The 17,742-nt window shown below is 41.0% G+C and overlaps 1 protein-coding gene across 2 annotated transcripts in view; it reads left to right on the top strand.

Annotated features, from left to right (window-relative positions):
- The window catches only part of prmt7 (protein arginine methyltransferase 7), a 43,080-nt gene that overhangs the window by 19,618 nt on the left and 5,720 nt on the right, over positions 1 to 17,742 (top strand). For both annotated transcript variants that reach the window (XM_048546413.2, XM_048546416.2), the window contains 4 exons: positions 3,268 to 3,351; positions 5,325 to 5,372; positions 8,819 to 8,908; positions 13,830 to 13,991. In XM_048546413.2, coding sequence (XP_048402370.1) covers positions 3,268 to 3,351; positions 5,325 to 5,372; positions 8,819 to 8,908; positions 13,830 to 13,991 — 384 coding nt within the window. The remainder of the gene's footprint in view (positions 1 to 3,267; positions 3,352 to 5,324; positions 5,373 to 8,818; positions 8,909 to 13,829; positions 13,992 to 17,742) is intronic.

Below are 17,742 nucleotides of genomic sequence, written 5' to 3'. Positions count from 1 at the left end.
TGAGAGAGGACAAAGGCTGTTTTACCTATAGCAAGTTCTCTCCATGTTGAAACCCAATATATTCTTGCACCCACATCGGCAGTGCAATCTCTCTCTTGGAATGTAATGTAGATTCAATGATTCCAGTCAAGCAGCTTTTTTTTTAAAAATAAAATTCCTACACGGTTGCAGATGTTGGCTGTGCCAGTGTTTATTCCCCATCTGTAATTGCCCCTGAGGTGGTTATGTGGTGCCTTTTTGAACTGCTGCAGTCCATGTGCTGAAGGTACATCCATAATGCCATTGGGAATGGAATTCCAGAACTACGACCCACTCGCATTTAAAGGAATGGTGATGTATTTCCAGGTTAGAATGGGGAGTGACTTGGAGAGAAATGCGCAGGTGGTGCTGTTCCCATGCGTCTCCTGTCATCCTATATGGGAGTGGTTGTGGATTTGGAAGAGGCTGTTGAAGGAGCCTTAGTGAATTTCTGCAGTGCATCATGATACATGCTGCTAGAATTAAGACTAGATCATTCAGGAGAGTTGTTAGAAAGCAATTTTCCATACACAAGGTGGTAGAGGTTTGGACCTTTCTTCCACAGACAACAGTTAATCCTAGATTACTTCTTAGTTTTAGATCTGAGATACACTTTTGCTCAGCAAAGAGGTGGTATTGAAATTAGCCTACAGATCAGCCAGGATCCCATTAAATGGTGGATCAAGCTTGAGGGCCTGATGGCCTACTCCTGTTCCTGCACAGCTACTGACTGTGGGTGGTGGAGAGTGTGAATGTGGATGTGGTCCCAATTAAGTGGGCTGGATTATATCAGGCTTCTTGATTTTCGGTGGAGCTCCACTCAGGCAGTCAAATGGACAGTCTTCTGTCACACTCCTAGCTTGAGGACAAGGTTCTGGGAGAAGGCTTTGGGAAGTCAAAAGGCAAGTTGAATACTACGGGAGTCCTATCCTCTGACCTGCTGTTTTAGCCACTTTTTAAAACTGGCTAATGCCAGTTTGTGGTCAGTGGTAATCTCCATTGTTGATTGGGTGTGATTTGGTGATTTTTTTTTTTTCAAGACCTTCAAGATATACAAACCTCTAGCCAATGATATTATCAGTATTTCAGGTAATATGTCATAAAAATATTATAGTATTCAACATTATTAACAGAAGAAAATTGAGCTGCGGTGGAAAGTGTAACTAGCACTTTGATAGTAAGGGGTTAAAGGGATAATTAAAGTGTTGCCCTGAGAAGACAGTATGTCGCTGTGACCTCATTGAAACATGCTGGACAGGGAAACTTTGAAGATGATGTCTAGCGTGTACACTGAAGCATAGATCTGGATCTCTCCTGTTTTCTTTATAGAGGCAAATGAGGTGGTTTCTGGAGTCACTTAGTAAAATTTAACAATTTTCTTTCGCGGGCTGTGGGGATGTAGAAGGAATTTATTTTTCCCCATTTGAGCCCTGCTAAACCATCCAACTTTTTTAATGCAGCTGCAGCAGGTAACTTTTTTCTGAAGGCTCCAATTGAGATTTTCTTGAGGGCTACTTCTTGATATTAATTTTTGGTTTTCGAGACTTAATTTTCATTCTTCAGATTCCTTTGTTGGGTGATGCGGACAGATATTATCTTTTGTACTTATATTGACATATGGGTTATTTGCACGTGCACAGAAGTAGAGTTAGAAGAATTCATCAATATTCTCAATAATTATTAACTATCCATTAACTTTGAAGTCATGATACGCAAGGAGAATATGTTTCCACAGTATTAAATTAGCACAAGACCACAGGCGACAAAAAAATGTTTTTCAAAATAACTGATACACAATTCAGTCAACAAAAAAAATCACCTGAAATACATCTTTTAGATGGTAATGTCAAAGCTATGCATTTCCATTGAATATTCACAAGACTGGAATATTTTAAGCAGGTGTTACTACCCTTTTTTACTGCAATTTGGATCTCAATCTCGTACTTAAATTCAACAACTGACGCAGCGTTCATCATAATAGCACCCTGGCGTTTTCCCCATTTCACAACAGCTGAGCATATTAAGCCTTAAGCTAGAAATCCACATTATTTCAAGTAATAAAATAGCTAATTAATTTAAGGTTTCTTAGTTCCTAGTGAAGTGTTTCTTTGTTAACAGGTTTGAGCCGGTTCCTTTTTCTCGTTTTTTTTTGCAGCCTCCATTTCTTTGCCACACTATAAAGCTTCCCCCTCTCACTCTTTTACATCCAGCATGTTTCTTCCATTCCTTTCGTAGACTCCCTTGCCCCAGCATCTTTACAGCCTCCGACTCTCTCCTTTAACCTTTTGGACAATTTCTTTTTCACCATCCTCTTTTCAGTCATCTTCTTGATCACCAACCCTTTGAAATCTTACTCTATCCTTCTGCCAGCCCCTCCCTGTCTCTAACCCCTAGCTGAACAGTCTCCATGTCTTCCACCCAATATCTGGCAGCTTCCCTGAGTCTCCCATCCCAGCCCAGTTGCTTCCTTGTCTCCTTACTTCTGTTGCAGCCTCCCTGTGTTGCACCCCATGCTTTGTAGCAGCCCCCCCGCCCCCCTACCATTAAGGATGTACCCATCTCTGGCTCCATGTGGCAAAGTGACAGCTGGCCAATGACTTCTTGCCATTGGTCATTGTGATACTGCAGATCAGCCCTGGTTATCCCCTCAATTTACACTGCTTGCTGCACCTCTCCCAATTTTAGTTCTGATAGTTTCATCAGCAGTAAATGTGGTGGAGAGCCAGCATGTGATTTGTTGAAAAGGTGGTGTCTCTTCCCTTCCAATCTTTTCTATGAGTTACTTTTCTTCTATCGATTGCCCCATGAGTGAATTTTCCCAAGCAATTTGCAGACGTTAATGTCCACAGCCCCTGTGTGTTTTGAGTGCTGGGCTACAAGTGTAACATGGGACGTTGTGCTTGATTTTGCAACAGCTTACAGGTGTATCACTCCTTTAATGTTGCATAGCATGAGGAGAATGATCCTTCACATTGGTTTCTTCGAGGAAAATATTCAGAGAGTTCTTGATATTCCATGCTTCCTTTCCATTATAAGAGAATGTTTAGTCAATGTAGTGAACTGCTGGCTTTGTTGACTGAATTTAACAGAACAATTAAGTGTAGGAAATGAATTAGATGAATGCATTTTAGGGCAGGGGGTCTGAATGCCATAATTAGTGACAGCTGTGAAAGGACCCATCAGGGCCTCTTATTACTATGGGAATGTGATGTTTACACACTTACTGGTGTCTCTTCTCTCCTTCTACAGGTTGTGAGACCAGATAGTGTGTGTGTCACCATTAGTGATGGAAGTCTGCTGTCTCTCTTTGCTTATTTGCTGGGTGCTGCACAGGTATGGTCATTTTAGAGGAAGGCTAGAGGTTGAATTTGTCAGTATGATTTGCCTGGCAGTAATTGATTCTTTCCTGTTCCCTCTTTTCTCCTCTTTCAAGTAGAATTAACACTTGACCTTTTTGAGAGAATCCTTCTGATAACTTAGCTGTTGTTTTTATGTGAATGAAGATGGTGAACATAGGCTGTTTGTTCATAGAAGTAGCATGGGGGATTGGATCTTATTCTTGCAAGTGTTTCCAATAAATATTAATTGCTTATGGTTTTTGGCTGATTTCCTTTCCTGGAGTTATCAGACTCTTACCCTGACTGCCATTAGCTAACGAAATACTTACAGCATTGAACCTGGGACCTTTTGTAGCCTGTATATCTCACTACTCAATGTTTTAGTCAGCTGAACCATTTGATGCTCAGTTTGATAGGGCTTTGTTGAAGTTTGTTGGTGTGGTGTAGTGCTAAAACTAGGAGTCCTCACTTAATGTCCTTTGTGCACTTGAAAGTGAAGCTTCAAAATAAATAACATGAAGTAAGTCAGATTTTCTCAATGTATAAGCTAGAGGTAGACTCTTTAGGACATTTGTCATCAAGAAAAAAGTAATCTGTACACTTCTAAATGAAATGATGTTTAAAGTGAAATATATTCATAAATAAATGGTGTTGGTGCTAAAATAGTTCATGGTTGTCGTGGTGGACTAGAATGGCTTGCTGAAAAAGGCTCTTGACTCCCTGTTTCTATATTGTATCAGCTCTGACAGATGCAAGAAAATTATGAAAAGTTGACTTGACCACAGGACTCAGGGCACCTCATGGTCGTTCTGATGGTGAACAGGCTGAGAGAGCTGTGGAGGGTTGTAGTGTCTGCTGACTGCACTTTTTATCCTGGCTGATGGAAAACAGAGACTGCTTTACAACTGATAGATCCGTCAAGCTGCAGCAGATCTGCTCAAAGCACCCATTGATAGCAGCTGAGCTGAAAGAGTGCCACTAGGTTGAACACCAGAACTCTAGGAGACATGTTAACCATCAGGTTGGACTGGTGAAAATTGTAGGAATTGAGAATACCATCTGCCAGTACTTCGTGAGCTTATTAGTCAAGATAAAACTCAAACCTTCAGCTTTTGATGTTTAAGCTGTGGAATGGGAACTCTGGCAAATTGTTATAGTGTAGTTCATGGTAGTAGATTGATATGTGTCATTCCTCATTTTATTGGTGACTTATTGGTGAAACATTGATTCAGTCAATATTGTCTTGTTAAAACAATGTGAAGTGAGGAATTCAAAATCTGTTGCTTCACCCCCGGAGCCTGGGTTACAGTAAGTAAGCAGTGGGATATGGATGGGCTGAAAATGAGGTACTTTACTAGTGCAAGTTCAGGCCTATCTTTGAGAAGAAACGGAACGAAAGGAACTACTGTCAGCACTCAATTTATGCTGCACTCGTTGGGAACACTTTGCATGAGGGGAAAAAGCTTAGTTTTTGATGCTTCCAACTAACACAACACTTGACAGAAACAGGCCATTGAGTTTGAGCTGCTTCATAGTTGTTTGCTCCCAGTTTTTTTGGAAAACTAAGGAGAGGGTATGGTTTTATGTTCAGTTACTGTAAGAAATCAGTACAGCCTATAATGTTCACCAAATAGTTGAGCCAGATATTTATCTACATTGGGTAGTGACACTAACATTGTTAGTGGGATTTCTCCAATGAATAGTGGAACTTAATAACCCTAATTGCTTGCAGTGAGTTGGAGTGCAGTTAGTGTGTCTGCTTCCTTTTTCATCTGATCTTTTGCCTCAATATGCCTCTTTATGAAGTTATTCTGGTATTTCTCATGCATGGCAAGCCTTGTGCTAAACCGGATGATGTTTGGTTGTGACTGTAAAATTTACCAAACTACAATCTCATTTACTATAAACATGAGGGTATATCTAAACCGATTTGCTAACTTGTTACTTGATGAATTTATTGTTTTGTAGGTTTATAGCCTGGAGATTTCTGCCATGTCCAAACGAGTAATGGAGAAGGTGAGTTTGTACTTAAAGCTGACATTTGTGACAAAGTAGGCTGAATTCCAGACGTTAAATTATAGTCATCCCTCGCACAAAGGAAGATGGATGTAGTTGCTTGAGGCCAATAAGTTCAGCCCCACAATATTGTTGCAGGAGTTCAAGGAATAGTCCTAGACTTAACTACCTTCAGCTGCTGCTTCAGTGAGATTACCTCCATCACAAAGTAAGAATTTTAGTTCTAATGATTGCAGAGTTTTCAGTCCTATCCCTTAGACTTTAGCTAATTAAGCAGTCTGTGCATGCTTGCAGAAAAACCTGGAAAAATGTGCAAGTTTGAGTTGATATATGAAATAATACATGTGCCACACGAGTTATTAGCTAGTGTCTGTCTTCAACAACACTCCCATTGCCATTCAGTTGCAATGCCCTTTTATATCTTTTACAATTAACATGCTTAAACTTACTATTGATCATAAACTTTACTGGACAAACTAAATACTGTAATATCTACTGTAGCTTACAAAAAGAGGTAAAAATGACCCAGAGTTTCCAGTCACCTGCAACTTCAACACAGCACTACATTCCCACAAAATTTCTGTTGCAGGCCTGCAGCAGTGTTGCCTCAGCTACAGCATCCCGTTTTCCACTTGCAGACCCTGCTCCCTCTGGGGCACGACATGAGTTCAAACACTTTCTTGTTCTATCTTTACATGTCTTTTACCCACTCCCGAAAACAGTCCTCTTTAATCTCTTTAATATACCCTTCCCTATTCCCACATTTGTTTTTACTGTAGCCTTGTTTGATTCTGGCCTCTTTTTTCCCTCTGCCTATCACTTTTCTTATTCCCCCTTTCCGTCATTTGTTACTGTTTTTGATTCCCCTTCCTCTGAATCTTTGCATAAGTTCCCATCCTCCTGTCAATTTATTTTAAACCGTCCCCAACCACTCTAGCAAATGCTCCCTCCCGGGCACCATACCGGTCCTGTCCCTATTCCTGCTGCTGTTTCTTACGAAGTGCCACTGGGCTTGGGTAATCGTCTCATCTCTAAGTCAGAAGTTTAAGCATTCAATCCCTGCCCCTGAATTGAGCATACCAATGAGTGTAACTGATGTGGTGCTGTATCTTCAAATGTGCCATGTTGGAGGTGCGATTGCAACAGTTTGTATTTATAGTTCTTTAATAAAATGCCCCAGGTGCTTTACAGAGAAGTTATAAAGCATTTTCTTTCTCAACTTGATGAGGTAATATTAGGGCACCCAGCCATAAGCTTAGTGAGGTAAGTTTTAAGGTGCATCTTGAAGGAGGAAATAGAAAGTGGTTTGGGGCTGTATTTCCAGAACATAGGTCAGAGGTACAACATGGCTACCACTAGATCGGAGATGCTCCAGAAGCTAGAATTAGATGAATACAGATTTTTTGGAAGGTTGTTTGGCTGGAGAGGTTTAGAGAGCGAGGGACATGTCCATAGAAGGATTTTAAAACAAGGATAAGAATTTTAAAATCGAAGCTTAACTTGGTATTAGTGACGATAAAGACTAGTCCTGTAATAATTTTCAATAAAAGTAGCTAATCATCAACCTATTTCACGGAAATGTACTTGTTAGCTGTTCATCCTTACTTGTTTATAGGATCTTTCTTGATGAATGCTTTGCTTTGGTATCATCAGTGAGAGGGACCTTGTAGTCTGTGAGGACACCGTGAACCAGGCTGATATGCTCGAATAGGTTGATGTTAGGAAGGAGGAGTGCTAGAAATGTTGAAAAACATGAGTCCCCTGGGCCAGACAGGACATACCCAAGGTTATTACGGGAAGCGATTGCTGTGCCTTTGTTGATGACCTTTGCATTCTCACTGTCCACTGGAGTAGTACCAGATGATTGGAGGGTGGCAAATGCTATTCCCTTTCTTGAACAAGGGAATAAGGATAATCCTGGGAATTATAGACCAGTCAGTCTTACTTCTGTGATGGGCAAGTTATTGGAGAGGATTCTGAGACATAGTATTTATGATTATCATTATGATTATGATAAGCACAGTTTGATTAGAAATAGTCAGCATGGCTTTATGAGGCGCAGGTCATGTCTCACAAGCCTCACTGAATTCTTTGGGGATGTAACAAAACACATTGAAGTAGAGCAGTGGATGTGGGTTTTTGGATTTTGGCAAGGCCTTTGATAAGGTTTCCTATGGTAGGCTCATTCAGAAAGTAAGGAAGCACGGGATGTAGGCAAGTTTGGCTGTCTGGCTACAGAATTGGCTGTCCAGTAGAAGACACAGGATGGTAGTAGATGGAAATTATTCAGCCTGGAGCTAGGTGATCAGTGTTTTCCACAGGGATCTATTCTGGGACCTTTGCTCTTTGTGATCTTTATAAATGACTTTGATGAGGAAGTGGAAGGGTGGGTCAGCAAGTTTGCCGATGACACGAAAGTTGGTGGAGATGTGGATAGTGTGGAGGGATGTTGTAGGTTGCAGCAGTACATTGACAGGATGCAGAGCTGGGCAAAGAAGTGCCAGATGGAATTCAACCTGGAAAAGTGTGAAGTGATTCATTTTGGAAGGTCGAATTTGAATGCAGAATACAGGGTTAATGGCTGGATTCTTGGAACTGTGGAGGAACAGAGGGATCTTGGGGTCCACATCCATAGATTTCTCAAAGTTGCCACCCAAGTTGATGGGGTTATTTAAAAAGGTGTATGGTATGTTGGGTTTCTTTGGCAGGGGAATTGAGTTTAAGCCACGAGGTTATGCTGCAGCTCTATAAAACCCTGGTCAGACCATACTTGAAATATTTTGTGTTCAGTCCTGGCCACCTCATTATAGGAAGGATGTGGAAGCGTTAGAGAGGGTGCAGAGAAGGTTTACCAGGATGCTGCCTGGACTGGAGGGGCAGGTCATATGAAGAAAGGTTGAGGGAGCTAGGGCTTTTCTCATTGGAACAAAGAAGGATGAGAGGTGATTTGATAGAGGTGTGCAAGATGATGAGAGGCACAGATAAAAGTGGATAGCCAGAGACTTTTTTCCAGGGTGGAAAAGACTTATGAGGGGGCATAATTTTAAGGCAATTGGAAGAAGGTATGGGGAGATGTCAGAGCTAGGTTCTTTACACAGAGTGTGGTGGGTGCATAGAATGCACTGATAGCGGTGGTAGTAGAGCCAGATACATTGGACATATTTAAGTGACTCTTGGATAGACTCATGGATGACAGTAAAATGTAGGGTGGTTGATCTTAGAGTAAGATAATAGGTCGGCACAACATTATGGGCCGAAGGGCCTGTACTGTTCTATGTTTCCGTCCGATAGTGAGCCTACTGGGTAATAACTATACTGCAAAAGTAATCCAGCAGTGTTGTTTTCTGAGGACATCATAAAGTGTTTTGTCAATGATGACAGTTCTTTCTTGCCAGTTGTGATGTGACCAGGTTCAGTCTGCTAAACCTTTTATTAACATTCCTCAGATTTTAGCAGCTAACGGGCTGACTGGAAAGGTGATAATTTCTGAGAGACGTCCAGAGCAGCTAACGTCTATGGATTTGGGCAACAACCAGGTAGGACTTTGTGTTTGGATAAGGAATGAGCTAAGTTTAATTTGACCATGAATGTGTATCCTGTGGTTATATCATCTGTATTCCTAGTCCATTCAATTACTGTTTAAGGTCCAAATCCACAGCATCTTTGGAACTCTTCAGATCAGAGAAGGTGGGGCCCTGTTAATCTATTTGTCCTGTTTTGGAGGTTTCTAGTTCAGCGTAGTGGGTGCTTAATGTGTTGGCTGTCTTTCCATGTGATGTATTTAAGTAACTGCTGTGTCTATTATCAATATCATGTTTGAGCACATGATTCATTTAACTCTTGTCAGTCACAGTGTCATACAGCATAGAAACAGTCACTTCGGTCTGTCCAATCCATGCCGACCATAATCCCAAACTAAACTAATCTCACGTGTCTGCTTTTGACCAGTATCCCTCCAAACATTTCTTGTTCTAAAAAACATTTTCAAATGCCTTTTTGAACACTTGTAACTGTACCTGCATTCACCACTTCTGGATGTTCATTCCACACCCAAATGACATTTCGTGTTCAAACACAACGTTACCCCTTGCCTTTTAATTCTTTCACCTCTCACCTTAAAAATACAACCCCCTCCCATGTCCCCAGTTTGGAAACCCCACCCCCACTGTAGGGAAAAGACATCTGCAATTCATCTTATCTGACCTGTCATGATTTTATAAACCTCTATAAGGTCACCCCTCAACCTCATGCACTCTGGTGAAAAATGTCCCAGCCTATCCAGCCTCTCCTTGTAACTCAAACCCTCCACTCCTGGCAAAATCTTTTCTGAACCCTTTCCAGCTTAATGTAACAGATTGTAAAGGATTGAAAGAGGTGAATGGACAGAATTTCAGAACTTCAACTTGGGTAACTGAAGGAACAGCAACCAATCATGGAGCTATTTAAAAACGGAACCTCAATATTTGATTTTATTTACTATCACATTTACTTATTACATATATTTATGACAAATACGGTGAGCAGTGGTGTATAATGTTGCCACTCTCTGGCACCACCTTAAAACACCAAAAATAAACCATGACATGGAATATGAAGGTGGAAAAGAAGGAAATAAAGTTGAGAGTTCAACTTTACAAGTCATTCTTATTAAATGCCAAGCTATGAGCCTGGATCTGGGCTCTTCCAAACTGATTTTGAGACCAACCTGAGCATTTGGTTCCTGACCAATACTGACACATGCATGACCACAGGTTTGAGTGGAGCTTAGAGACCTATTGAAACACTCTTATTGCTGTCCTAGTACAGTGCCAGGTGATATGCTGTCTGCCCTTGAGGACACTGAGGGAGCTTCTGGTTACATTTTCATGCAAGTCTATAGTTGACAAGATGGACAAGGATAAACACGTTCTACCACTGGACACCTATTGTATGCTCACTGATGGAGGTAAATACATATCGGTTCTGTCACAGCAGAGTTTGACCCTGCAGAAGATTTAACAAGGCTATTCAGCAACATTGCTCTCACTGTCCCAACAAATAACCCCACTGGCCCATGTAACTCACTGATGGGATCTACTGCCCTTTCTCACACCACCCTCATCCCCTGCCCAAGATATCAGTCGTCAATCCAGTCTCTCCCTTGCTCTTCCACCTCCAGAGATCCCCCCTCAGAATAGAATTTTCACTAGTTTTACAAAAATACACAGCATTTAAAATATTAGAAAAATATGCAAAAAAAACCTGTCTTCTGCTTGAAAGAGATCATAATTTTAGCTATATCCCTATTTGCAGATCCTGTTTCAAAGATCATATGTAGGGAGCATAGTAATCTGTGGTCTCAAGGGTGGAAACAAGTTGAGAGAGAGAGACCAGTGGACTGGTCTGGTGAACTATAGAAGGTCAAAAACTGATGCACAACTCAGATGAGACAACTGTGTGCTTTTACCTTCTGAAATTAACTGAATCAAGCAACAGATCAAATACAAACGCTGCCCTCCATGAACTCCAGTCACAAAGATAACTGTAAGTATGGCTCAGTGGTTAGCACTGCAGCCTCACAGCACCAGGGACCCGGGTTTGATTCCAGCCTCGGGTAACTGTCTGTGCGGAGTTTGCACATTCTCTCCGTGTCTGCATGGGTTTCCTCCGGGTGCTCCGGTTTCCTCCCACAGTCTAAAGATGTGCAGGCTAGGTGGATTGGCTATGCTAAATTGCCTGTAGTGTTCAGGGGTGTGTGGGTTATAGGGGGCTGGGTTTGGGTGGGATGTTGCATAGGGCGGTGTGGACTTGTTGGGCCAAAGGGCCTGTTTCCACACTGTAGAAAATCTAATCTAATCTAAATATCTAAATGAATGTGGGCCTTGTGTCTCGTGATGATGAGAATACAAACTATATTTGCACAGAGCAATGGACAGACAGAATCTGGAATACTGTAAAAATCTGGTTTCTGACCCCATATCTCCGTATGATCACATTATTATTGAATCAGTTGTAATGCAGATCTGTCAGAATGATACCAAAGGTTAAATTGAGGAGAGGTTGCACAGTGGAGACTCATTCCCTCAGTATAGAGGATAAGGGAAGATTTAATTCAAGTGTTTAAAACAGTTATAGGATTTAAGTGTTTAACAGTAAAAGTATCAGAGTCTAGATCAAGGGAGCATAAACATAGACCATAAAAGGGTGATGTCAGGAAATATTTCTTCACAAAAGATTAATGGAAATCTATCCTCCAAATGTTTTGAGGTAAAAGTTGACTGCAAATATATTGAAGGGTGTGGTGCTGAAAAAGATTAGAGATAGCAAGAGAGACAGATTTGAAAACATGAAAATTTTAAAATAATGGCATTTCTTGTCCACAAGTCCCCCTCAGTTAGGATGACGAATGCATAGTACTTGCTGTGATGTGTGAAGTGGGCAACAGAGTTCTAGATGATGACCAGCCAGGAATGTGTTTTAGTTGTTAGGTTTTCATTAACAAAGGCTGCAACAGACAAAGTGTGTTTGTGGGGGTGGGGAAGTCGGGTGACAGTACACGTAGCTAGAAGTTCATCTTGGCTTGGTGAATGGGCTGTCTTATTTGCAGACATTTGCCAGGCAAGAAAGATGGAATCTGAGTTTAAGGAATTAACTTTGGACTGGGAGTGAATTTCTGCTTACCCACTACTGGGTGTCATTTAAGAAGTCTGATAATAACAATGGAGAAGTTGAGAGATGTGCTGGTGAAGTAGAGTTGAGTGTCATCAGCAAACTTGAGAGGCTACACCTTATAAACAATTTCACCAAGTGGCAGCGCACAAATCTCAGGTTTTGGAGTAGATTTGTAGCTCGGGTTGTGGGTGTTGTGGTTGGTTGGCTCGCCGAGCTGGTTCGTTATTTCGCAGACGTTTCATTACCCCGCTGGGTAACATCACTGCAGCGCTGTTGTGTTTTCCTGCCTGGTTTTTAAACTGTGGAGTCTGTTGACCTGGATTACTCCTTCGTAGGAAGGAAAATTGGAAGTGAGGTAGTCCAGCTCAACGGACTCCACAGTTTAAAAACCAGGCGGGAAAACACAATGACGCTTCATCAGAGGCTGCACTGATGATGTTGCCCAGCGGAGTAATGAAATGTCTGCAAAATAACGAACCAGCTCGGCGAGCCAACCAACCACAGCACATAAATCCTAAATATGACAGGTCAATAATTAGCAGTCACCAAAACCAGAAGAATCGTAGAGGAAGCCTAGCGAGTATAGATCGATAAGAATGGAACGTGCTGACAACCTACGTGGACAATGGAAGAGAAGTTTTGGTGTGATCAAGTATGTGAAAGGCTGTGGACTTGATAAAGTTTACCTTTATCATAGTTACATTTCACAGTCACATGACATTGTAAAGGCTGTTTGGATATTGTGTTACAGAGGGCCCGAGGGGAATTGGAAATAAACCAAAAAAATCTGAGTTCAGACCAGCTTTGAGGGGATGCTAAGAGGCAAGTGGGACCTGTGGGCTGATGGAAAGGAAGGATTTTGTACAGCAACTGAACGAATGGCTTTAATTGTAGTAACAGAAGCATGTAACCTCGGTTCACGTTTTGAGAAGTGACGATTCAGGGGAGAGGCAAGTGCACTTTAACAAATCAGTTTGAAGACAAGATGTTGAGTTTAGTTGTGGATGATTCTAGGATGATTCTTGAATATTGAGCACCTGCTCCTTTTAGTTGGCGAAATAATTCCGTGGAGGGAGACGATTGGCATTGCCTCAAATGCTCTCAGCCCACGTCCTCCCCACAGCTGTTGACTAATCCTTACACATTGCCTGGATATCTCACCATCCATTGTGGTCACAGGTACTGGTGCCTGACCAATTTTTATAAATTACCTGATACTGAGAATTCTACGGGGGAGGAGCATGTAGGTCCATAGTGTATGAGAAATCCTGCTCAGGTTCCTATGTCAGAATGCAATCAAACTTTTTGTGCCCTTGCCCTTCAATATGTTTCCTTTCTTATTTGAACCTGTTTATTTTCTTGCTTGGGTTACAGTTTCAGGACACTGTGGGTAGGCTTTTCCTCTTGGAGAAGGGGGACATGCCAACAAAACTCAAATCATCATCTTGGTGTTCAGCGATGTGCATTTTAGCTGTGCCTGTGTCTATAACCACTTCTAGTCCTAAAATCCACTGAGAATACTGTTACTCCAATTCTGGCACCTTATGCTTTCGTTACTTCCTTTAGCCCACTATTGGCAGTCATGCCTTCAGCTTTGTAACTCCTGTGTTTACGAATTCCCTCCTGAATACCCATTCTTCAAGATGTTCCTTAAAACCTACCTCTATGACCAAATCTTGGCAACGTTTATGCGCAGTTTAAATGTTCACGGTTTTTAATCTGAAGGTGAAGCAGGTAACTCTTGTTTTGATATACTGTGTTTTTCTTTGCATCACTGATTCATTTTGGTTGTTCCTGTTTTTGCAGGTGTCACTATTGATTGGAGAACCATTCTTCACCACCAGCCTCCTTCCCTGGCACAATCTTTATTTCTGGTATGCAAGGACATACCTGACCAAGGTCCTGAGAAGCGAGTTGACTGTGTTGCCACAGTCTGCCGTACTCTTAGCGATGGCTGTGGAGTTTGAGGTGAGTGAAGGAAAAGCTGCAGCATGTTGTGAAGCATATGGCCTCACACTAGAATTTGGAGAAACACAATCATAGAGGATAGACCATTCTGTACCTTCCATCATTCAGCTAAGTCATCGTAACTCCAACGTCTCATTTTAGGCCCTTATTCCTTAATATATTTTCTCAACTAATGGTGAAAAAAGACATGTTTTGTTGAAACCTTTCATCTTGCACTCATCAGAGCAATTCATAAGAAATACTAATGGAAAGGAAAGCAACATTTATACAGTTTGAGAGTTGATTGTTGTTTGATTAACAAGTGGATTCTGGTATCCAGTCTACTTCCAATTACCCTGGAACAGTAAGATATCTCAAATGTTTGAACAACCAGTGCTGTTTGCCCCAAATAAGATGCTGTCATCAAACCAAAAGAACATTCTATTTATCATGCAAGCAAGTATGTGGAGTATGACTTTCAACATGATTAGGATGCTAGGATTGAAAGCTGTGTATCACAATGACTGGCGGTTCGTGTCAGTTAACATGTCCCTTTGCCTGCTTACACTAAGGGAGGAACCCAAACAGTCTGAGGAAGCAAAGTTCTCAAAATTGTATGCAACATTAGATCTGATTTGGCTATTGAACAATTCCGAGTGCGCAAATAATTATGTCTACACCCAATGTATGGTGGTCAGTTGGTCTCATAGTGTGACACTTGTGTATATTGGAAGCTACGTATACTAATGCAGAGGCTTTTGTTCTTTAGAGACAGAATGAACACATACAACTGTGCATGTTCCACCTTAACAAAATAGGTGATAACCATTTTCTGGTTCCTCTCAAGAATGTACTGTGACCAATCAGAGATAACATGCCTGGTCTAAAATCTAAATAAAAGTTTGCAGTTAACTATCGGTCATCATCTAATTCTCCTTGCAACACCTCTTCTCAGTCAGAGTCTACTTGCCAACGAATCACCACCTTTCTCCCAATATAAATGTTGGTTTCCCTTTACAGTAGTCATTCTTCCAAATCATCCTGATGAGCACAAGACAATGTGTTCTCTCGGCACTATTCAAGTTCGGTTCTGCTAAAAGAGCTTTTCCTAAAATAAATCTTATTCTCAGCTTTGAAATGCGTACCTGATCCACCATCAACAATGTTTTGGAGGATAGATTTCCACTAATCTTTTTGTGAAGAAATGTTTCCTGACGTCATCCTTGTGTGGTCTATGTTTGTGCTCCTTTGTTCTTTGTCTACTTTCTCTGTTTACCCTCTTAAATCCTACAGTTGTTTTAAACACTTGTATTAAGTCTCCCCTTATCCTCTATACTCAGGGAATGTGAGTCTCCTAAATGCGACGTGTCCTCAATTTAACCTTTTTACCCTGGCATCATTCTGATAGATGTGCATTGCAACTGATTCAATATAAATGTAATTGTCCAGAGAAATTGAATCAGAAACCAGATTTTTGCAGTATTCCAGATTCAGTTTGTCCATTGATCTGTGTAAAAATAGTTTGTATTCTCATCATCATGAGACAAGACCAACATTCATTTAGCTGTTTACATTTATCTTTGTGACTGGAGGGCAGTGTTTTGTATTTGGTCTGTTGCTCGATGCAGCAAATTTCAGAAGCTAAAAACACAGCTGTCTCATTTAAGTTTTGCATCAGATTCATACTTTAAAAAGTTCACCAGACCAGTCCACTGGTATGTCTCCCTCAACTGTTTCCACCCCTGAGACAACAGATTACTATGCTCCCTGCACGTGATCTTGGATTCAGGATCTGCAAATAGGGATGTAGCTAGAATTGTGATTATTTTCAAGCAGCAGAAGACAGGTTTTTTTTGTTTGTATAAAGTATTTTTCTTTACTAATTTAAATGCAGTGTATTTTTGTAAAACTAATGAAAATCCTATTCTTAGAGGGGATCTCTGGAGGTGGAAGAGCAAGGGAGACACTGGATTGACCACTGTCAGAGAAGGGCCCATCTAGAAAGATGGAGAGAGACAGAACAGTAGATTCCATCAGTGAGTTACATGGCGCCAGCTGGCTTACTTGTTGCTTCATTGAGAGGAATGTTGCTGAATAGACTGATTTGATCTTCTGCAGGGTGAAACCATGCTGTGACATAGCCTATATGTTTTTAACCTCCACCACTGACCATATTTGTCCACTGTTAGAATGTTATTATCCTTATTTTCATGCAAGTCTATAACTGACAATGTAGCAAGAATCTCCCTCAGTGACCTTTAGGGCATTTAACACATCATCTGGCACTGTACTAGGACAGCAATAAATGTTTCAATAAGCCTCTAAGTTCCTGGGTTTAGGGGGAGTTATCAGTCAAGAGTGGGGTGATCACAGTCTACTGATCACGCTTGTGTCAGTGTTTGTCAGGAACCGAATGCTGGTGTTGGTCTCAATGTCACTGTGAAAGAACGTGGTTCCAGGCCCACAGCTAACAAGAAGGACTGTAAAGCTAAATTCTTAACTATTTTCTTATCTCCTCCTTTTATAATCCCATGTCTTAGTTTATTTTTGGTATTCTAAGATGGTGCTGGAAAGTGGCAACATTGTACAATACTTCTCACTGTATTTGTAACAAATGCATGTAACAAATACACAACAATAAATAAATCAAATCAAATCAAATCATCTCTGTTGGCTATGACTTCGTAGTCCTAGAAGCCAGCTGATATTCATTACTATGTTTGTAGAGTAAGGTAATGGGCAGCAAATTGGGATATCTCTGGAATGACATTCTTTTAAAGTGCGTGGACATGTGTTTATTTTAAGTGCATGGCATCTTCTAGTTTTTTTGGACACCGCTACTTGAAGAGGCTTAGTTTTGTGCAGTCTGTGCGGGTACTGGTGCGGCCTTGAGATTTGGAAGGAGCATTGCTAGGCAACTGCATCCTGGCAGTGTAGGATCCCTAAACAATAATGGATGCAGTTATTTCATTTACTTTCTACCATCTGCTTGTCACATGATTCACTGGAATGCATAGGACTCTTGTGGTGCAGTGGTAGTGACTCTAGCTCTGGGCCAGGAGGCCTAGGTTCAAGCCTCGCCTGCTCCAGAGGTGTGTGTAAATATGTGAACAGATTGTTTAAAAATATCTACAATAATAGTGCATTTGTTTATGATTGAAAGCAATTAATATCTGTCAGTTAGTTTTAAAATAGAACTTAACTTAAAACATAAGAGTCCCCGGGGTGGAGAGCTTTTGGAATCTCAAGTCCAGAATAACTTGTTCCTCCCAAGTATTTGGGACTAAACACATCATGTCTCAAATAATTCAATTACTCCATCCCAAAATATTATTTTCTGGAAAAAAAGAGCTAATTATCCCAGAATTGGAAAACTTCAGTTATAAAGATACCTTGGAGAAGTTGGAATGTTTTTCTTAGTGAGAAGAAGGCTAAGAGGAGATTTGCTGGAAGTATTCACAATCATGAGATGGTCTGGATAGAATAGATATAGAGAAACTGTTCCCACTTGTAAAATGATCAAGAACAAGAGGGTGCAGATTTGAAATGATTTTCAAATGTGATGTGAGAAAACACTTTTAAAACAGTGTGATTCAGGCCTGCAACGTACTGCCTGGAAGTAAGATGGGGACATGTTTAACTGAGGCTTTTAAGCAAGCATCAGATTGTTCTTTTCAAGTGATATGCAAGGATACAGGAAATGACAGGAGAATCACACTGTTATAATGTTCATTTGAGAGTTACTGCAGACATGATAGGCCAAGTGACCACC

The sequence above is a fragment of the Stegostoma tigrinum genome, chromosome 16 (assembly GCF_030684315.1).
Source record: "Stegostoma tigrinum isolate sSteTig4 chromosome 16, sSteTig4.hap1, whole genome shotgun sequence".
Taxonomy (NCBI): Eukaryota; Metazoa; Chordata; class Chondrichthyes; order Orectolobiformes; family Stegostomatidae; genus Stegostoma; species Stegostoma tigrinum.
This window is presented reverse-complemented; position numbering and strand designations above follow the sequence as displayed.